Source organism: Aquarana catesbeiana, linkage group LG07 (genome assembly GCF_042186555.1).
Source record: "Aquarana catesbeiana isolate 2022-GZ linkage group LG07, ASM4218655v1, whole genome shotgun sequence".
Lineage (NCBI taxonomy): Eukaryota > Metazoa > Chordata > Amphibia > Anura > Ranidae > Aquarana > Aquarana catesbeiana.
This window is the reverse complement of record NC_133330.1, coordinates 32,367,050-32,386,897: the sequence shown is the minus strand read 5'-3', so window position 1 is coordinate 32,386,897 and position 19,848 is coordinate 32,367,050. Positions and strand designations below refer to the sequence as shown.

Sequence of the window (19,848 nt, the reverse complement as noted above, 5' to 3'; positions counted from 1 at the left end):
CAAGCATGTGGCGAGGATGGGGGAGATTGTAAAGGAGCCTGAATCCCTAGGGACCACTGATCAGAGAGCTCCATACTATTCAACACAGGTGAATATAAATTCAAGGCGATAGGAGGACTCTTCATCATTATAACACAGGGCACTTTTCATTTAATGGGAGCTTTCGAGGGGGGAGGGGGGTTGGGAGCTCGTTGCAGACATCTCCCTGCGCTTTATACATTCTGCGCCGCTGATTAATTCAACCATTAGGCAAAATTATCACCCAGGTTTCATATAGTTCAAGAGTCCTCAACCTTTGCAAGAGAGAAGGGGGGAAAAAAAAAAGGCTCTACAAAAGACACAAGCAGCTGGGGTGTTAATCACTGGAGTATTCATAATATATTCATTGGGCATTAAATTCTGGAGTTTTCTAAGTGCCTCTCTTTTGTAGGGCACAAATTGCACACAACAGGTTCTCCCGCAGAGCTATGAAGGACACCGATTCTGGATTTGCGCGCCTCTGGCCCACCGGCACGTGGCGGCCCCATTCTGCTGGGTCTGATTGCTTTCGAGAGTTATAAAGTCATTGAATTGTTTTAACGGGAAGACCAGCCGCGGCTCTAAAGTTACAGAGTGACACAGATCTAAGCTTAACCCCTTCTGGTGTTTTACAGCTAGGAAGGATCTGTGTCTGCATTGACCACGAGTAAGGGATTTTCTCTAGACCCCTGGCACCCAACCTGGGGCCTTTTAGCAATTTTTGTGAGGTCCTCGGGGCCCCTGTACCTATTGCCCTATTATAGCAGTGATTTCTAGCAGTCTCATGTAATATGTCTTAAGAAGCAAGTCTCCAGCCTACAACTCTTATAGCAGTCTCTGACAGTCTCCTGCAGTCTCTGACCTTCTCCTGTACCATATTGCTCAGTCTAGGACCATCTCTTGTATCATGTCTTCAGTCTCCTGTATGTGTGTCTGCTGTCTCTGAATACCTGATGTTCGTGACCATCTCTTGTATCATGTCTGCAGCCCCTGACCATCTCTTGTATCATGTCTGCAGCCCCTGATCATCTCTTGCATCATGTCTGCAGCCCCTGATCATCTCTTGCATCATGTCTGCAGCCCCTGATCATCTCTTGCATCATGTCTGCAGCCCCTGATCATCTCTTGCATCATGTCTGCAGCCCCTGATCATCTCTTGCATCATGTCTGCAGCCCCTGATCATCTCTTGCATCATGTCTGCAGCCCCTGATCATCTCTTGCATCATGTCTGCAGCCCCTGATCATCTCTTGCATCATGTCTGCAGCCCCTGATCATCTCTTGCATCATGTCTGCAGCCCCTGATCATCTCTTGCATCATGTCTGCAGCCCCTGATCATCTCTTGCATCATGTCTGCAGCCCCTGACCATCTCTTGCATCATGTCTGCAGCCCCTGACCATCTCTTGCATCATGTCTGCAGCCCCTGACCATCTCTTGCATCATGTCTGCAGCCCCTGACCATCTCTTGCATCATGTCTGCAGCCCCAGACCATCTCTTGCATCATGTCTGCAGCCCCAGACCATCTCTTGCATCATGTCTGCAGCCCCAGACCATCTCTTGCATCATGTCTGCAGCCCCAGACCATCTCTTGCATCATGTCTGCAGCCCCAGACCATTTCTTGCATCATGTCTGCAGCCCCTGACCATCTCTTGCATCATGTCTGCAGCCCCTGACCATCTCTTGCATCATGTCTGCAGCCCCTGACCATCTCTTGCATCATGTCTGCAGCCCCTGACCATCTCTTGCATCATGTCTGCAGCCCCTGACCATCTCTTGTATCATGTCTGCAGCCCCTGACCATCTCTTGTATCACGTCTGCAGCCCCTGGCCATCTCTTGTATCATGTCTGCAGCCTCTGACCATCTCTTGTATCATGTCTGCAGCCCCTGACCATCTCTTGTATCACGTCTGCAGCCCCAGACCATCTCTTGTATCATGTCTGCAACCCCTGACCATCTCCCGTGTCATGTCTGCAGTCTCTGACCATCAACTGTGTCATGTCTGCAGTCTCTGACCATCACCTGTGTCATGTCTGCAGTCTCTGACCATCTATTGTATCATGTCAGCAGTCTCTGACCATCTTTCTTATCACGTTTGCAGTCTCTGACCATCTCCTGAATGTGTGTCTGCAGTCTCTAAGAATGAATTTTATGAGCCTCCCTTTGTTGATGTCGAGAGCTGCACTTGAGACCCACCATATCAGGAAAGCTGACCATCATTGCTCAAGATGGTGTAATTTTGGGGAAGTAATAACTCTTGCGCTCCTTCTTTGAGGCCCTCAACCATTTTAAAGCAGGACTCCAGACACAAAGTTAAAATAGATATAAACCTCTGCTATGTTTTCTATTTCTATTTTATCCACTGCAATGGGCTGAATATAATCCTGTGAACTCCCTTTGTTCTGATTGTTTATGAATGTACATACAGTTTCCTTAACTAGGCCCTTGTTACTTTTCCCCTCTCCTACACTTTGACGGGTCATCTAGGAAAAGCCATTTTTGCTGTACTACATAGGACTATTCTGTACTTGTTTCACATGTTTTGCTGCCTTTTGCCTCTTATGACAGAGGATATACTGTACATATAACTAACATTGTCTAGCTGTTCCAGCTTCCCTTTTGTAACGGACTATTTAGTTTATGGGCCTCTACAGATGAGGAAAACTTCTTGATTGTTTTCCACGTACCTTATTTCTACATTGTCTTCTCTTATACCAAAACCGAAAATAAAGAATTAAAAAAAACCCCCAAAAAACAGTTTTTATCTACAAAAAGACTGGTTATTCTGTTCAGTCAGTTTTGTGATTTACACAACTGCATGGCCAGGCTGAAGTCATCACTATTTTCTGGGTCAACTTTCCAGTTTCAGCTGCTTGCTTATTGGACCGTGAAGTCAGCGTTATGATGTCACTTATTTATTATCCAATGAGCATGATGTAGGTGGAGAGGAAACAATATGCTTGAAAAGATACTGGTGATGTCTTCCTGTGTAAATCACAAGAATGGCTTAACAGATGGACAAATATAGTCATATACAATTCATTTGCACCTGTTGGTTGGGATAAGAGTGACAGTCCTGTTTATGGCTCATGGGATGGTTTATGGGCAGCACAGAGGCTTAGTGGTTAACACTTCTTGTAGCACTGCGGTCCCTGGTTCAATTCCTGGCCAAGACGATATCTGCATGGAGTTTGCATGCTCTGGTTTCCTCCGGGTACATTGGTCTGCTGTTAATGGACTCCTGTCCAAGCGTGGCCCTTGCATGTATGTTTGAATGTGACATATGGATCCTAGATTGTAAGCTCCTTGAGGGCAGGAAGTTGTGGGAATGTACAGAATTCTAAAGTGCTGTGTAAATTGTTTGTACTTCATAAAAACACCTGTAATAAGTTTTTCAAAATATGTGATTTTTGCTTAGGATTACTGTTGCAGCAAGGTCTTCTACAGCTATATAGGGACTGGTGGCAGGCTCCCAGTATACATGGGATATCAATTTTCTAGTTCTTCCTTACAGCTCTCTGCTCTAGGTCTACTCATTAAAAAAACAGACCTGTCTCTATTTCTTCCTGCACCACAGAGCCTTCGGGGAGACGTAGCGGAGATGCAGTCGCGGCTTACATCGGCTTTTTTAACAGTTGCTCCCGAGGATGAACGTGCTGCGGAGTGGCATCAGACGTGGGAGATGCCAGCCAAAAAGATTTGTGCCAGCCTAGCTGATTATCCGGCTAGGTTGTGCCAGAATTTATCTTACATAAAGTATTTCTATAGAGGTCTATTATGCTGAAACTACAAATCCCATCATACTTTTGCCTTTGGGAGTCATGCCTGTGGCTATCAGTCTTGCAATGCCCCATGGGATTTGTAGTTCCTTGACAACTCAAGTGCCATGGTTGTCTACCCTAGTGTCTTCTACAGACTCCAGGCTAGTCTATACTATACATGAGTGGTCTCCGTATGATAAGGCCAAGAGATTTAGAAGATAATGAGAACCGCACCTTGCTAGTCCAAATATTTTTACCTAAACATAACACGCTGTAAATCTGAAGTAAAATACCCAATGTTTTGGGGATGAGGAAAGAGAAAAGCTGAAAACACTGATTGGGCTTTCAATGCAGCAGAGGCGGTGTTGTCAGCTCAAACAGGAAGTTCGGTGCTTGCCAAATTTCTGGCAGATTAATGGGTATTTTCTATACTGTGCTTCTTAAAGGAATAAAACATGAGAAAATGCATGACAGATGTCCCACTTATTTTTTTTTTTATTGTGGCCCAACGTATACTTTCTATACTGTGCTTCTTAAAGGAATAAAACATGAGAAAATGCATGACAGATGTCCCACTTATTTTTTTTTTTTATTGTGGCCCAACGTATACTTTAAAGAGGAGCTTCAGTCACCCCCCAAAAAAATGTAAAGTCAGCAGCTATAAATACTGTAGCTGCTGACTCTTAATATGGGCGGCACAGTGGTGTAGTGGGTAGCACTCTCGCCTAGCAGTAAGAAGGGTCGCTGGTTTGAATCCCAACCATGACACTACCTGCCTGGAGTTTGCATGTTCTCCCTATGCCTGCGTGGGTTTCCTCCGGGTACTCCGGTTTCCTACCACACTCCAAAGACATGCTGGTAGGTTCATTGGATCCTGTCTAAATTGTCCCCAGTATGTATGAATGGGAGTTAGGGACCTTAGATTGTAAACTCCTTGAGGGTAGGGACTGATGTGAATGTACAATGTATATGTAAAGCACTGCGTAAATTGACGGCGCTATATAAGTACCTGAAATAAATAAATAAAAAATAAGGACACTTACCTGTCCAGGGATCCAGTGCTATCCATACCCGAGCCCGTTCTTCACTGGGCTTCGGGTCCCTAGAGTTGGCATCTTAAGTAAGGGAACCTGGCTGTGAAGCCTTGCGGCTTCCCACTGTGCGTGCGCAAGCTGTGCTGCGTTTTGTGAATGGACCCGCAGTCTTCTGAGACCTGTGATGTGTCCCAGCAAAGCCAGGGGCTGAGTGTAAACTTCCGCTCAGATCACTGCGGCAATCCGGGTGGAAGTGAGAGCAGGTACCTGTCAAAACCAGTTACCTGCTCCCACCCCCCAAGAAACGAAGTGCCAAATGGTAAAGGGGGGGGGTTTGGAGGAAAACAAGAGGAACTTCCCTCTCTGGGTTACGTTCCGCTTTAAAGACAGAAATCAGCCACCCCATTGCTTTTGGTCCCCTCTTAACTTTTATGCAGAATTGTCCCCAATTAACATACTCACATGCCCAGCAAATCCAGCCTTGCCATGCTCTAATCTGCTGCTCCACCACTGCACGCCGTGTACAGCACCATCTTCTGCTCTGACGTCATCGGGGGCAGGTTCTTGCAGCTGGCCCTTCGATGTCACAGTACCAGGTCCTGCCTCCTCCAGCTGCAGTATGGAAGCCAATGCCCCCTGGGATATCAAACATGGTTATCCTAAGAGCCTGCTGCTCTACCACTGCATGCTGAGTACAGCACCATCTTCTGCTCTGATGTCATCAGGGGCAGGTTGTTGCAGCTGGCCTACTGATGTCACGGAACCAGGTCCCTCCTCCTCCAGCTGCTGTATGGAAGCCAATGCCCCCTAAGATATCTGACATGGATATTCCAGGAGGCTGCAGTAGCACAGTATGTCTTTCTTGCCTAGGCAAGAATGGAGGCAGGGGGTGGGGTTGAGTGAAAGAAGAAAAAAAAATTCAGCTTTTCAAGTTTGTGGAGGGTTGCAATAGTGCAAAATATTTTTGGTGTGAAGGTCCGCTTCAATTAATATAACTGAACGAATTTATACATTAGGGCTAATGCTTCCTGGCTTGCTTTCTGGAGGCTCTGAGTTGATCAGGACAGAGTCTGTGACCATCTGGAAACTGTCTGTTGGAAACATAACTTCTCCCCAATTACCGTCCGTCTAATGGAAGCGCCAGCGCACCTTGCAGCAGACGAAAAGCAGATTGCACATTATGCGGCCCAGGGAAGTTTGTCATTTGTTTTACGAGCTGGCTTTGGGAAGCAAATTTGGAAAGCCATTAAATATATCGAACTATGAAACAAGTGCGGGGAATGTAAGGCACTTAATTGGATGGGTCTTTATTGGAAATCCTATTGATGATATAGAGTAAGAGGGCTGCTTTTATGGTATGTGTTGTACTCGATAGAGACCTGTGTCATGGGGCTAAACCCATTTTTATAAAGGGCAGATGTAGATGGTAAAAGCAATCAGAGGGTGGGGGGGGCACTGTTCTTCGCGACAAAAGGATTTTTCCATCAATATTTATATATTAGCTCCGACTAAATGCACATTTCCTCTGATCTGTCTGCTTGTTGGAAAGTGTTTAGCTTCCAGTAGAATTTACTGGCACGGAATGCCAGAAACAAGGAGACTGCAGCAGACGTGCTTTGGCAAGGCAAGGTATACTCAATTTAGAAATTTAATCGGCATTAAAATACAATCTACGGCCAAAAGTAGGTGGACATCCCATCCAAATTATTAGGTTCAGGTGTTTCCAGTGACTGATACTGGTAATGCTATAGCATACGAATTTTAGACAATTGTGTGCTTCCATCCTTGTGCTAACCGTTTGTAGAAGCTCCTTTTCTGTTCCGGTTGCTCCATAAAGACATGGTTTAATGAGCTTGGTGTGAATGAACTTGAGAGGCTTGCAGAGGAACCCTGACCTCAAGCCAACTGGACACCTTTGGAATGAATTTGAGTGCCGATTGCAAGTCAGATCTTTTCATCCAACATCAGTACCCACGCTCAACCCTAATGTACTCGAGTTTGAACACCGACTGCAAGCAAGGTCTTCTCCTTCAACACCAGTACTGTACCCGACCTCACAAATTCTCATTTGGCTGCATGAGCACAAAATTGAGACAGACATACTCAAAATCTTGTGAAAAACCTTCCTAGAAGAGTGGAGACTGTTATAGCTACAAAGGAGGCCAACTTCATATTAATGTCTATGGTTTGGAAATAAGATGTCCAAGAAGCTCATATAGGTGTGATGGTCAGCTGTACAAAAACCTAGTCATAAACTGTATGTTTAGAACCATTAATAGCCAATCAGACTGATTTTAGGGCTAGCAACACTCTAAACAAAGGTCTTCAAACTTTCTAAACAAAGGGCCAGTTTACTGGCCTCCAGACTTTCTGAGGGAGGCATTGTGACCATTGCGAGTAGAAAATGCTTTGTCATCAATGGGAGTAAACAATGCTTCATCATTCGTATGAATGGGAAGAATAGTGTCCCATCTTTGGTGTGAGTGGGAGGAATAGTACCTCATCTTTGGTGTCCGTGGAAGGAATAGTTCTCCATCTTTGGTGTCAGTGGAAAGAATAGTAACCAATCTTGGGTGTTAGTGGAAGAAATAGTGCTCCATCATTGGTGTCTGTGAGAAGAGTAGTTCAAATTGTTGGTATCAGGGTAAGGAATAATGCCCTATCATTGGTGTCAGTAGGAGGAATGTGCTCCATTGATGGTGTCAGTCTGAGGAATAGTGCCTTGTTTTGGGTGAGCAATAAGGCCCCAAGGACCAGATAAGGGCAAGCAAAGGCCCACATCTGGCCCTCGGGCCACAGTTTGGAGACCACTGCTCTAAAAGATAATGAGGTTGGGCAAAAGGCTAAGCCAACAGTAGTCTATCACAGGACTGTTCAAATCCCAAATGGGTCCCGTGGCAACCAGGATGTCCAACTCATAGGTTTTGCTAAACTGGTCGGGCATCAAAAATCATTATTGAGAAAGCTTCCTAGACAAAGCTTCCCGCAGACTGACTTCTCAGACACCTACACCATTAGGAAGTTGAACCTAGCTTCTGCTGTGCCGTGTCATGTGACACAAGGTTAACCATAACATTTTTATTTCTTCCCAATTAGCCCAATGTTCACCAGAGCATTAAACTAGGGTGGAACCAGGCTGGTTGGCCTGTTTGACCAGGTATGGCCAATTTGATCCAAGCTGCAGCCAATAACAATCACAGGACTAAGTCAACCTGCAGCCAATCAGATCTTCAGCTCCCTAAACAAAAACTTACACCTATTCTGAAAATGCCTTAAACTAAAACAACGTGCTCAATTTACATTTAAACATTTTCAAGCCTGTACTGGTTCACATAGGGCTTGACTTTTACAATTGGGAATTGTAATAAAATACTGTAAGAATTTTTAATATAGTTGCGGTTGCAGTGACTTCCTGTTCAGGTGGAGGCCCGGCTGACACTACGCCAGGGATCCGGGGCAAAACTAAACACAGTAATATATCAGCTACATCTGCGTATGTTTTATCACAAACACATGTCTGCTCCACACTTCAGGGGCTGATGATCACCTGCTGCCAAACTGAACACAGCTGCTTGTTAGGGCATGCTGGGCCTTGTAGTCCTTGAAGTTAAAGTGGAACTAAACCCCAACAATTTAATGGTTTCCCAAAACCGTTGCATTCATGGCATGCCATGAAGGATAATTGTCACAGTTTCTTGTACTCTCAACTGAATGGTCAAAAAGCCTTCAAATGGCTAGTGCAATAAATGATCACATGAGCAGCACAATGACAACTGCATATCAAACAAAGGCTAAGATGGCAGCTTCCTTGGCTGTAAGGGATAGAAGGGTTTAGTTCCACTTTAAGACAACCAATTTTTTACACAGCTCAAAGTGGCCCAGTGCTGTCACTTGGAGCGAATCACAAGCTCCTTTATACTCAGGACCACTAAGTATTTATTTTAGCTTCCAATGCTGAATGGAATGGAGTGGAGAAGAGAAAAAGAGGAGTGGGGCACTGGTGCGCAGTCATGTTGGAACCAAGCCCAAACCCTGAAAAACAACCCCGCATCATAATCGCCCATCCACCAAACGATTTGGACCAGTGCACAAAGCAAGGTCCATAAAGACATGGATGAGCGAGTTTGGTAATTTAATTTGGTAATTTTAAACAAGACGGCTGCAATGACACTGGGCAAGAAGGCTGCAGGTGGACACTGATAAGGCTGCATTGATGGGCATTTAAATGTAGGTTTTTTTTCTTTAAACTTCCCTCCTAAAAGTTTTTTTCCTTAAAATTCCCTCCTAAACTTGGGGTGCGTGTTATACGCCGATAAATACGGCATATGAATGTGACCTTAGATTGTAAGCTCCTTGAGGGCAGGGGCTCATATGCTTGTACAATATATATGTGTGTAAAGCGCTGTCACAGAGCTATACAAATACCTGTAATAAATAAAATTAGGAAATAAGTAAAAAACCTGGACCTAGCCTTTGAAGTAAACCTGTTGCTTTGTGTAAATTTTTTTTTTTTTCTTACATAATTACCCAATTCAAATCTAATTTACAATATAGAAACATTTTTCTGTTAAGTCACCCACAGTATGCTGAGAACTGTAGTTCATCGACAATTGCCACTGCTGTCTCCTAGTCGGGTTATCGCTGCCACAGTCATAAATACCATCTTAAAAGCCTGCAATAAAAAAAAAAAAATCCTCCATCTCCTCCAAAAAAATGACATTTGCTGCCGCTGTAAATTATCACTTTTGCAGCCGTCGCCCTATAATTTACAGCGTTCGGCATAAATTATAGGCTGAGTTTTTGTTGCATAAAAAAATGAAATGGCATCCTCTTTTTAAATAGTCATATAAACCCTGCTGGCTATAAATTTCACCAGCTTTTAACTCTGCAGCGCCAGTTCATTAACGTAAAAAAAAAAAAAAGAAACATTCGAATTGTGATTATTAGTGGCAATTAGTCTGTTGGAGACAGGAGATTTGCTCATAGCAAAAAGGCATACATGCCGGTTTATCAGCCACAATAAGAATTTTCTGAACAATGCGCTATTATTTGCTCTTATGTAAGAACAGCGCTGGGCCTCAGCGGTCTACACAGACACACTTGTAGAATGTATATATGCGTGTATTGTGACCGGCAGGGGTGTTGAAGATCTTTCAAAGGCTGTTACTATGGAACCGACCAGGACACCATTTGCATGGAGTGTGCAGCTTCTCATCGTGCTTGCATGTGTTTTCTCCAAGACTCCACAGACATGCTTGGTAGGTTCATTGGCTCCCAAGTTCGCCCTATTATGTGTATGTATGTGAGAAAAGTACCGTGCATACAAACCGGTACAGCCACTGTTTGGCTACTTGGACAGCTGGCAGGGTCAGCTGTCAAAATACAACAGCAGCAGCAGGACATGCAGTCACCTGCAGGAGTTTGGCTACACAAATTTTCTAACAATCCTGTTACATAGTTACATAGTAGGTGAGGTCGAAAAAAAAGACAAGTCTATCAAGTCCAACCTATGTGTGTGATTATATGTCAGTATTACATTATATATCCCTGTATTATGGTTGTTCAGGTGCTTTTCTAATAGTTTCTTGAACCTATCGATGCTCCCCGCTGAGACCACCGCCTGTGGAAGGGAATTCCACATCCTTGCCGCTCTTACAGTAAAGAACCCTCTACGTAGATTAAAGTTAAACCTCTTTTCTTCTCATTTTAGTGAGTGGCCACGAGTCTTGTTAAACTCCCTTCCGCGAAAAAGTTTTATCCCTATTGTGGGGTCACCAGTACGGTATTTGTATATTGAAATCATATCCCCTCTCAAGCGTCTCTTCTCCAGAGAGAATAAGTTCAGTGCTCACAACCTTTCCTCATAACTAATATCCTCCAGACCCTTTATTAGCTTTGCTGCCCTTCTTTGTACTCGCTCCATTTCCAGCACATCTTTCCTGAGGACTGGTGCCCAGAACTGGACAGCATACTCCAGGTGCGGCCGGACCAGAGTCTTGTAGAGCGGGAGAATTATTGTTTTATCTCTGGAGTTGATCCCCTTTTTAATGCATGCCAATATTCTGTTTGCTTTGTTAGCAGCAGCTTGGCATTGCATGCCATTGCTGAGCCTATCATCTACTAGGACCCCCAGGTCCTTTTCCATCCTAGATTCCCCCAGAGGTTCTCCCCCCAGTGTATAGATTGCATTCATATTTTTGCCACCCAAATGCATTATTTCACATTTTTCTACATTGAATTTCATTTGCCATGTAGTTGCCCACCCCATTAATTTGTTCAGGTCTTTTTGCAAGGTTTCCACATCCTGCGGAGAAGTTATTGCCCTGCTTAGCTTAGTATCATCTGCAAATACAGAGATTGAACTGTTTACCTCATCCTCCAGGTCAATAATGCACAAATTGGTCCCAGCACAGAACCCTGGGGGACCCCACTACCCACCCCTGACCATTCCGAGTACTCCCCATTTATCACCACCCTCTGAACTAGAGCTTCAACTAAGGCTATTGCCGAAACGTGTCAGGTTTATTGTTACTCTGATGTACCAATAAATGACACTTCAAGGATTACAGTTTTGCCGGCTCTCCTTATTACCCTCTGAACTCGCCCTTGTAGCCAGTTTTCAATCCATGTACTCACCCTATGGTCCATGCCAACGGACCTTCTTTTGTTTATGGGGATCTGTGTCAAATGCTTTTGCAAAATCCAGATACACCACGTCTACGGGCCTTCCTTTATCTAGATGGCAACTCACCTCCTCATAGAAGGTTAATAGATTGGCTTGGCAAGAACGATTCTTCATGAATCCATGCTGATTACTGCTAATGATACCGTTTTCATTACTAAAATCTTGTATATAGTCCCTTATCATCCCCTGTTCATGAGGAATAGATCACTATCACAATGAAACTGAAATTCAGGTCGGTCTCTTCTAAACCATCCAGATTTCGATCCATTGATGGCCAGCTTTAGAGAGTCCACTGGAAAGCAATGCCGTCATCTGACTAGCTGAGCCCTGGAATTGCTAAAGTCAAATTCACGTTGGGTCTAGTGACTCAATAGACAGCAAACGGATTTATCAACACCTGACATTATCAATGAGGGATCTGAAAGTCGTTGGGCAGCCCCAGAGAGGGGGAAAAAAAACAGCAATCTGGTGCTCTTGTTTCTTCCCCTGCTGAACAATAGCGGTGTAATGAGCACGATGTATGAGCCAAAGTCCCAGATTAGACACGTGCTCATTCTTCTTGCATTCATCCGTTTCCTGACACTTAGCCAAAGAACGTATAGCGGGTACAGGCTCTCAACAACAATACCGCGGTGCTTACCTCCATCTCCTTCAGCACAGGGTGGTCTTCAATGCCGGGGAAGAGGACACGCATGGCATAGGTGCGATAGTCCAGGAAGGGGATGCCGGCTCCGTCCAGGTCATTGGTTAGCTCGTGGATGTCGGTCTGCAGCTCAGCGAAGGCTACGAGTAGAGAAAAGGCATGTTAGTTACAGAAAGGCCGCAATTTAAAAAAAAAAAACCACACACAAGGGCTACGGAGGATAATTGCCTTGTGAAAATGCTATTCAGCTGGCTGTCTCTGGGTTTGGCATGTCCAAAGTCACCGATCCAGAAAAGGATAGGCTGACTTGGGTTGGTGGCTCTGAAAAGCACATAAGACAATTTAGTAAGACCTCATCTGGAATATGCAAGTTCGGTTTTGGGCACCAGTTCTCAAAAAGTATATCGGGGAAGAGGCATGGAGGAGCTCAGCTATGGGGAAATATTAGAGGAACTGAATTTATTCTCTCTTGAGAAGAGGAGATTACGGGGGATATATACGATCACCATGTACAAATACATGAACTTGGTGTTGAGTTATTCACTTTAAGGGCATCACAGAGCACAAGGGGGCACTCTTTACGTCTAGAGCATGGGTCCCCATACTTTCTAAACAAAGGGCCAGTTTATTATCCTTCAGACTTTAGAAGGGCTGGACCGTGGCCAGTGGGAGTAGAACATGCCCTGGTCTTGGTAACAATGCCCCATCAACTGGTGTCAATGAGAGGAATAGTGCCCCATCATTGGTGACAGTGGGAGAAATAGTGCCCCATCACTGATGTCAGTGGGAGAAATGGTGGCCCATGATTGGTGTCAGTGAGAGAAATAGTGCCCCATCATTGGTGTCAGTGGGAGAAAGTGCCCCATCATTGGTTTCAGTGGGAGAAATAGTGCCCCATCATTGGTGTCAGTGGGAGAAAGTGCCCAATCATTGGTGTCAGTGGGAGAAATAGTGCCCCATCATTGGTGTCAGTGGGAGAAATAGTGCCCCATCATTGGTGTCAGTGGGAGAAATAGTGCCCCATCATTGGATTCAGTGGGAGAACTAGTGCCCCATCATTGGTGTCAGTTGGAGGAATAGTGCCCCATCATTGGTGTCAGTGGGAGGAATAGTGCCCCATCATTGGTGTCAGTGGGAGGAATAGTGCCCCATCATTGGTGTCAGTGGGAGAAATAGAGCCCCATCATTGGTGTCAGTGGGAGAAATAGAGCCCCATCATTGGTGTCAGTGGGAGAAATAGTGCCCCATCATTGGTGTCAGTGGGAGGAATAGTGCCCCATCACTGGGGTCAGCAGGAGGAATAGTGCCCCAATGTTAATGTCAGTGGCAGGAATTAAGCCCCATTGTTAATGTCAAGGGCCAGATAAATGCAAACAAAGGGCCGCATCTGGCCCTCGGGTTGCAGTTTGGAGACCACTGCTCTAGAGAAAACGAGATTTCATCTCCAAATACGGAAAGGTTTCTTCACAGTAAGAGCTGTGAAAATGTGGAATAGACTCCAGAGGTGGTTCTGTCAAGCTCAGTAGATTGCTTTAAGAAAGGCCTGGGATTCTTTCCTAAAATGTATATCATATAACTGGGTACTAATATTTATAGGTAAAGCTGATCCAGGGAAAATCTGATTGCCTCCCGGGGGATCAGGAAGGAATATTTTGCCCTGCTGTAGCAAATTGGATCCTGCTTTGCTGGGGTTTTTTTTCGCCTTCCTCTGGATCAACTGAGGGTATAGGAGTGTGTATATGGGATTGTATGATATTTTTTTCTTCTCTTTTATTGGTTGAACTAGATGGACTTGCGTCTTTTTTTTCAACCTGGCTAACTATGTAATAAAAAACACACAAGGGCTACGGAGGATAATGGTCTTGTGAAAATGCTATTTGGCTGGCTGTCTCTGGGTTTGGTATGTGCAAAGTCACTGATCCAGAAAAGGATAGGCTGAATTGGGCTGATGGCTCTGAAAAGCACATAAGCCGGAGATTATTAGGATAGCATTGAGATGAATTAATAGGAGATCAGCAATGGCAGCCAACACACCTCTTGTAATGGGTTCGCTTGAAATAAATATAGTCCATAAGAACAACAAAGTATGCATGTCCCCAAATATTGCTTTTCATGGAGTATAAAGCAACAATCTGCTCCTTGATTGGGTTATAGATGCTACTTGAAATTATGCAGATTAGCTGCTACACTCTCCTATAATTACCAGCTCTGTTCCATTCTGCTTCAAAGAGACCCTTTCATCAACTTTAAAAAAATAGCAGGTAAAAGCACAGTGAAAAAAAAAGTATTTTAAATGTTTTTCCATTCCCTTAACCACTTCAGCCCCAGAAGGATTTACCCCTTCCTGACCAGGCCATTTTTTGTGATACGACACTGCGTCGTTTTAACTGACAATTGCGTGGTCGTGCGACACTGTACCCAAAGGAAATGGATGTCCTTTTTTCCCCACAAATAGAGCTTTCTTTTGGTGGTATTTGATCACCTCTGCGGTTTTTATTTTTTGCGCTATTAACAAAAAAAGAGCGACAATTTTGAAAAAAAAACAAAAAAATTATATATTATATATATATACACACACACATACATACAGTATTTTCAACTTTTTGCTATAATAAATATCCCCCACAAAATATTAAAAAAAAAAAAAAAAAAAAAAAAAACCAACAAATTTCTTCCTCAGTTTAGGCCAATATGTATTCTACATATTTTTGGTAAAAACAAAAAAAATCCCAATTAGCATATATTGATTGGTTTGCGCAAAAGTCATCACGTCTACAAAATAGGGGATAGATTTATGGCCTTTTTATTATTTTTTTTTTTTCACTAGTAATGGCGGCGATCTGCAATTTTTAGCAGGACTGCGACATTGCGGCGGACAGATCGGAAACCTTTGACACTTTTTTTGGGACCAGTGACATTTATACAGCGATCAGAGTTATAAAAATGCACTGATTACTGTATAAATTACACTGGCAGCGAAGGGGTTAACACTAGGGGGTGATCAAGGGGTTAAATGTTCCCTAGGGAGGGGTTTCTAACTGTGGGGGGATGGGACTGACAGGGAATAGAGAGAGATCGCCATTCCTGATCACTAGGAACAGATAATCTCACTATACTCCCCTGACAGAACGGGGATCTACTTTGTTTACCCTGGCAGATCGCCGTTCTGCCTCTGTGGAGCGATCGCGGGTGGCCGGCAGTCATCGAGTCCGCCGGACACGCTGATTGGCTTCCTCCGCTAGTGAATGGGCACGTACGGGCCAACAGATCGCTGTGTGCACGCCTGACGTACTAGGAGAGCAAACCTGTCCAGTACAACTGCAGCGGCTGGATGGGAACCGGTTAAAGAGTAAATCAAAAAAACTTTCCCCTCTGGGTGATCTCTGTACATTGCAGGGATTTTAACAAACTTTGTTTCAGAAGAAATCTAGACTTTGCTTTTTCTATTCCAGAGTATCTCCAACTATTAGCTCCTTCGTGGCCCTGAAGAAGGGATTTACCCTGAATTTCCTGAAATGCGTCGGGCTATAGGAGAAGTTCTTTTTTTCATATTATATATGTATATTATGTACTATTTTATGCATGGTGTTGTTTCAGACCGTCATCTGTTTTATGAAATAATACATTTTTCTATGTTTCTAAAATACTGTGACTTCAAAAGTTCGCCCTTAAAGTCCCCACAGTACCGGGGCGAACTTTAGTTTTAAGAGTTTAAATTGGCAAATTATCTTTAAAGAGAACCAGTCACCAGCAGGTGCTTGTAGTTTTCTGAATCTCTGCTCTCGAACTTGAAAAACAGTGCAGGTTTGCTGCTCAAAGATGAATAAACTTTTGAGTATTTGCTTGTATTCTCTCCCTGTCAAAGCAGAAATGTCAGGCCGTGCAAGGCCATCCTATATCCTACTTGGACTCAGTGCTGACGATGAAAATTGTGCTAACAAAAGGTGCTGTCAAAATTTAGATAAAAAAAGAAAATTATTTTTATTGTAAGCATTCATAAGCAGAGCTCTCCTAACCCTATTGGTATTGAACTGTATTGTAACTGTACTCTATTCATTTTATAAACTGTTGGCGCTATATAAATCCTGTGCAATAATTTAGTATTTTATTCTCCTCCAGCAGCTCCCACATTTATGAGTCCTGAGTTTAGGCTGCCTTCACAGGGTCCTTACAGATGGACATTTATATTCCATCAGGGAGAGAATACAACTAAATAACATTAATGACTGCTTGCAGGCAGTTATGAGTCTTGAGCTCAGGCAGGAGACAGGTCAGCCTCCACAGGGCCCTTACAGATGGACATTTATATTCCATCAGGAGGGGAATAAAACTAAATAACAGGAATGACTGCTTGCAGGCAGTTATGAGTCCTGAGCTCAGGCAGGAAACAAGTCAGCCTCCACAGGGTCCTCACAGATAGACATTTATATTTTGTTTCAGGGAGAGAATACAACTAAATAACATAGTAATGACTGCTTGAGTCCTAGCTCAGGCATGAGAACAGGTCAGCCTCCACAGGGTCCTTACAGATGGACATTTATATTCCATCAGGGAGAGAATACAACTAAATAACAGTAATGACTGCTTGCAGTTATGAGTCGTGAGCTCAGGCAGGAAACAAGTCAGCCTCCACAGGGTCCTCACAGTAGGGCTGGGAGATTTTCCAAAAAAAAAAAAAAAAAAAAGCCACGGCCTCACCTAAAAACTCCTGCCCGCAGCTCATCAGGACCGGCGCAGTGTCAGCGCCGGTCCTGGAGAGCTGCAGACAGGAGCTTTTAGGCAAGGCCGCGGCTTTGGCCTAGTCCGCGGCGCCCGGCCTTGCGGACTAGGCCGAAGCCGCGGCCTCGCCTAAAAACTCTTGCCCGCAGCTCCTCAGGACAAGCGCGGTTAAAAAAAAAAAAAATCTAAAAAAATTGATTTGCTTAAATTTTTAATTGATTTGACCTCTTAACTCGATTCAAGATTTGAATCGATTTTCTTCCCCAGCCCTACCTCACAGATACATTTATATTTTGTTTCAGGGACAGAATACTAAACTAAAACTAAAACTAAATGACATAGTAATGACTGCTTGCAGGCAGTTATGAGTGCTGAGCTTAAGCATGAGGACAGGTCAGCCTCCGCAGGGTCCTTACAGATGGACATTTATATTTCATCAGGGAGAGAATACAACTAAATAACAGGAATGACTGCTTGCAGGCAGTTATGAGTCCTGAGCTCAGGCAGGAGACAGGTCAGCCTCCACATTGTCCTTACAGAAAGGCATTTATATTCCATCAGGGAGAGAATACAACTAAATATAAACAGGAATGAACTCTTGCTGGCACTTAGGAGTCGTGAGCTCAGGCAGGAGACAGGTTATCCTTCACAGGGTCCTTACAGAGGGACAATTATATTCCATCAGGGAGAGAATACAAGTAAATAACAGCACAAACAGCTCCACCATAAGAAATAAGGTTATCTGTTGAATAGTTGGATCATTCCTTAAATAACTTTTATCATGCTGTAACGAGAGCATAATACAAAAAACTCTGGTTTGCCCATCTGAAGATTCCAATCTACTGCTCTGCATTTTGTAAAAAATAATTTTTTTTTTCTCAATACATCTATACTCTAAAAAAAAACACTGATAGGAGGGAGCAGGATAGCGTTCCTGCTCTAATAACTTAATCCTGAGAATTTGCCATTGGCGGCAGGGCAGCAGGGGGCCGCGTCTTCCTTTTGAATAGTGATTTTCGTCTGTAAAGTCTTCTACAGATCAGAACTCCGATTAGCGGTCTCACTTACACTCGCTCTGTGCTGCGGTTCGCTCTGTGCGCAACAACCCTGCAGTTGCTGTAAAAGCATCTGGTTCAAGTAAGGACAAAGCCAACTGATTAAATATATTTTTAGCACAGATTAACCTTAAGTATGCCTCATAAATTTGCTACTTTATTACACCTGTGTATGGCCGTCCGCACTTCAGTAGCTTCTAATTTGCGAGATGTAATGCGTACGTTTTTTTAAAGGACACCGTTTACGTACGGGAACGCGCTTATTTTACAGTTCAGCAGCTGAAACGGAGCCCTTTCCTCAAAGGGGAACAGGCACAGACGCAGAAATTTTAATCTGAAAATGTAGCTATATTAAAAAGGTGAAATCCTGGCTGGCATTAAAAAAAAATTAATTTAACCCAGTCGTGTTTTTATTCCCCGATTTGAAGAGGAAGGGTCAACACATACAGCTCCAATCAAGCCTCTACTGCTCTGTGCATTGCTGTCAGTCTAACATGGGGACCACGTCAACAGGAGGAAGGAATTGAGTGATGACCATCTTCTTCAGCAGGATAGGGAGGCCTGTCCAAGATCAAGCTACTGCCTAATTGCACTGGAGGTCAGCAATCTGACTACGCTCTCTGGAAGGGGAGACTTCCTGAACAGAACTACAAATCTCATTTTAACTGTACATATATTTGTCTAGCTTCATTGTGATCATCACTGAGGACAAAGTGCGATTCTGTCATTTGGGCCCTAAACCCGAGACACAAGCATGCTTTGGTAACGGAAAAGGTGGGCCATCACCAATGACAAGCTCAAAGTGACCTCAAAGGCATGACAGAGGTAGGGGGTTGCGTCTGGCATCAACGCTTCTTTTAGAGACCCGGAACAGACATGATGAAAATAAATGCCAGAATCCTTTATCTCTATACTTATACCAAATCAATGACTTGGGAAATAATGCCACCGGCCTCTTACTGGTCTCCTGTAGACGTCCCATTTGCAGACAAAACGCGCCTGGCGGGGCTAGGTGCCTGTGACGTCATCACGCCAACCGGTGTATAAGGGCGAGATGTTTTAGGCTTTTCTGTACCCTGTGATGCTTGGGAGTATATTTTACATGTAATAAATGTGGGAGTTTTAGCGATAATACTCTATTGTCTCCTGTTGTTCTCTTTCTACTATCCATGAGAAAGTTGGGTATCCCTGTAAATTGTGGAGTGACCGGACTGGGCAGTAGACCCTGGAGTGATCTCTTTTTGGTGTCTAAGCACTTTTGCATTCATAGACCATTGAAATACGGTAAGGAGGTGGCACTTTTGGCTGTCTGTTGGTCCGGGAGCTTTGCATGTATAATCTATATTGATATTTGATTGCTCTTTGGGACCTCAACTTGGACACTGGAAGTGGACTTTTCTATGCCTATTATAATTTTTAAAAAATGTCCTTCAATTTTGTTTTAATTATTTCATGTATTGTATTATTTTTTTAGGGTGGAATTTCAGATATTTCACATATAATCATTTGCATAAGGTGGTGAACTATCATTTATCTATAAGGATGGGCACTCCATATACATATATATATAGTTGGCCCACCCTTTGCAGTTATAACAGCTTCAACTCTTCTGGGAAGGCTGTCCACAAGGTTTAGGAGTGTGTCTATGGGAATGTTTGACCATTCTTCCAGAAGCGCATTTGTGAGGTCAGGCACTGATGTTGGACAAGAAGGCCTGGCTCGCAGTCTCCGCTCTAATTCATTCCAAAGGTGTTCTATCGGGTTGAGGTCAGGACTCTGTGCAGGCCAGTCAAGTTCCTCCACCCCAAACTCGCTCATCCATGTCTTTATGGACCTTGCTTTGTGCACTGGTGCGCAGTCTTGTTGGAACAGATGGGGGCCATCCCCAAACTGTTCCCACAAAGTTGGGAGCATGAAATTGTCTTGTATGC

The 19,848-nt window shown here is 43.9% G+C and overlaps 1 protein-coding gene across 4 annotated transcripts in view; it reads right to left on the bottom strand.

Moving 5' to 3' along the window:
- PLXNA1 (plexin A1) overlaps positions 1-19,848 on the bottom strand; it is a 429,988-nt gene that overhangs the window by 57,610 nt on the left and 352,530 nt on the right. For all 4 annotated transcript variants that reach the window (XM_073591927.1, XM_073591928.1, XM_073591929.1 and 1 more), the window contains exon 19: positions 12,141-12,283. In XM_073591927.1, the coding sequence (XP_073448028.1) occupies positions 12,141-12,283 (143 nt within the window). The remainder of the gene's footprint in view (positions 1-12,140; positions 12,284-19,848) is intronic.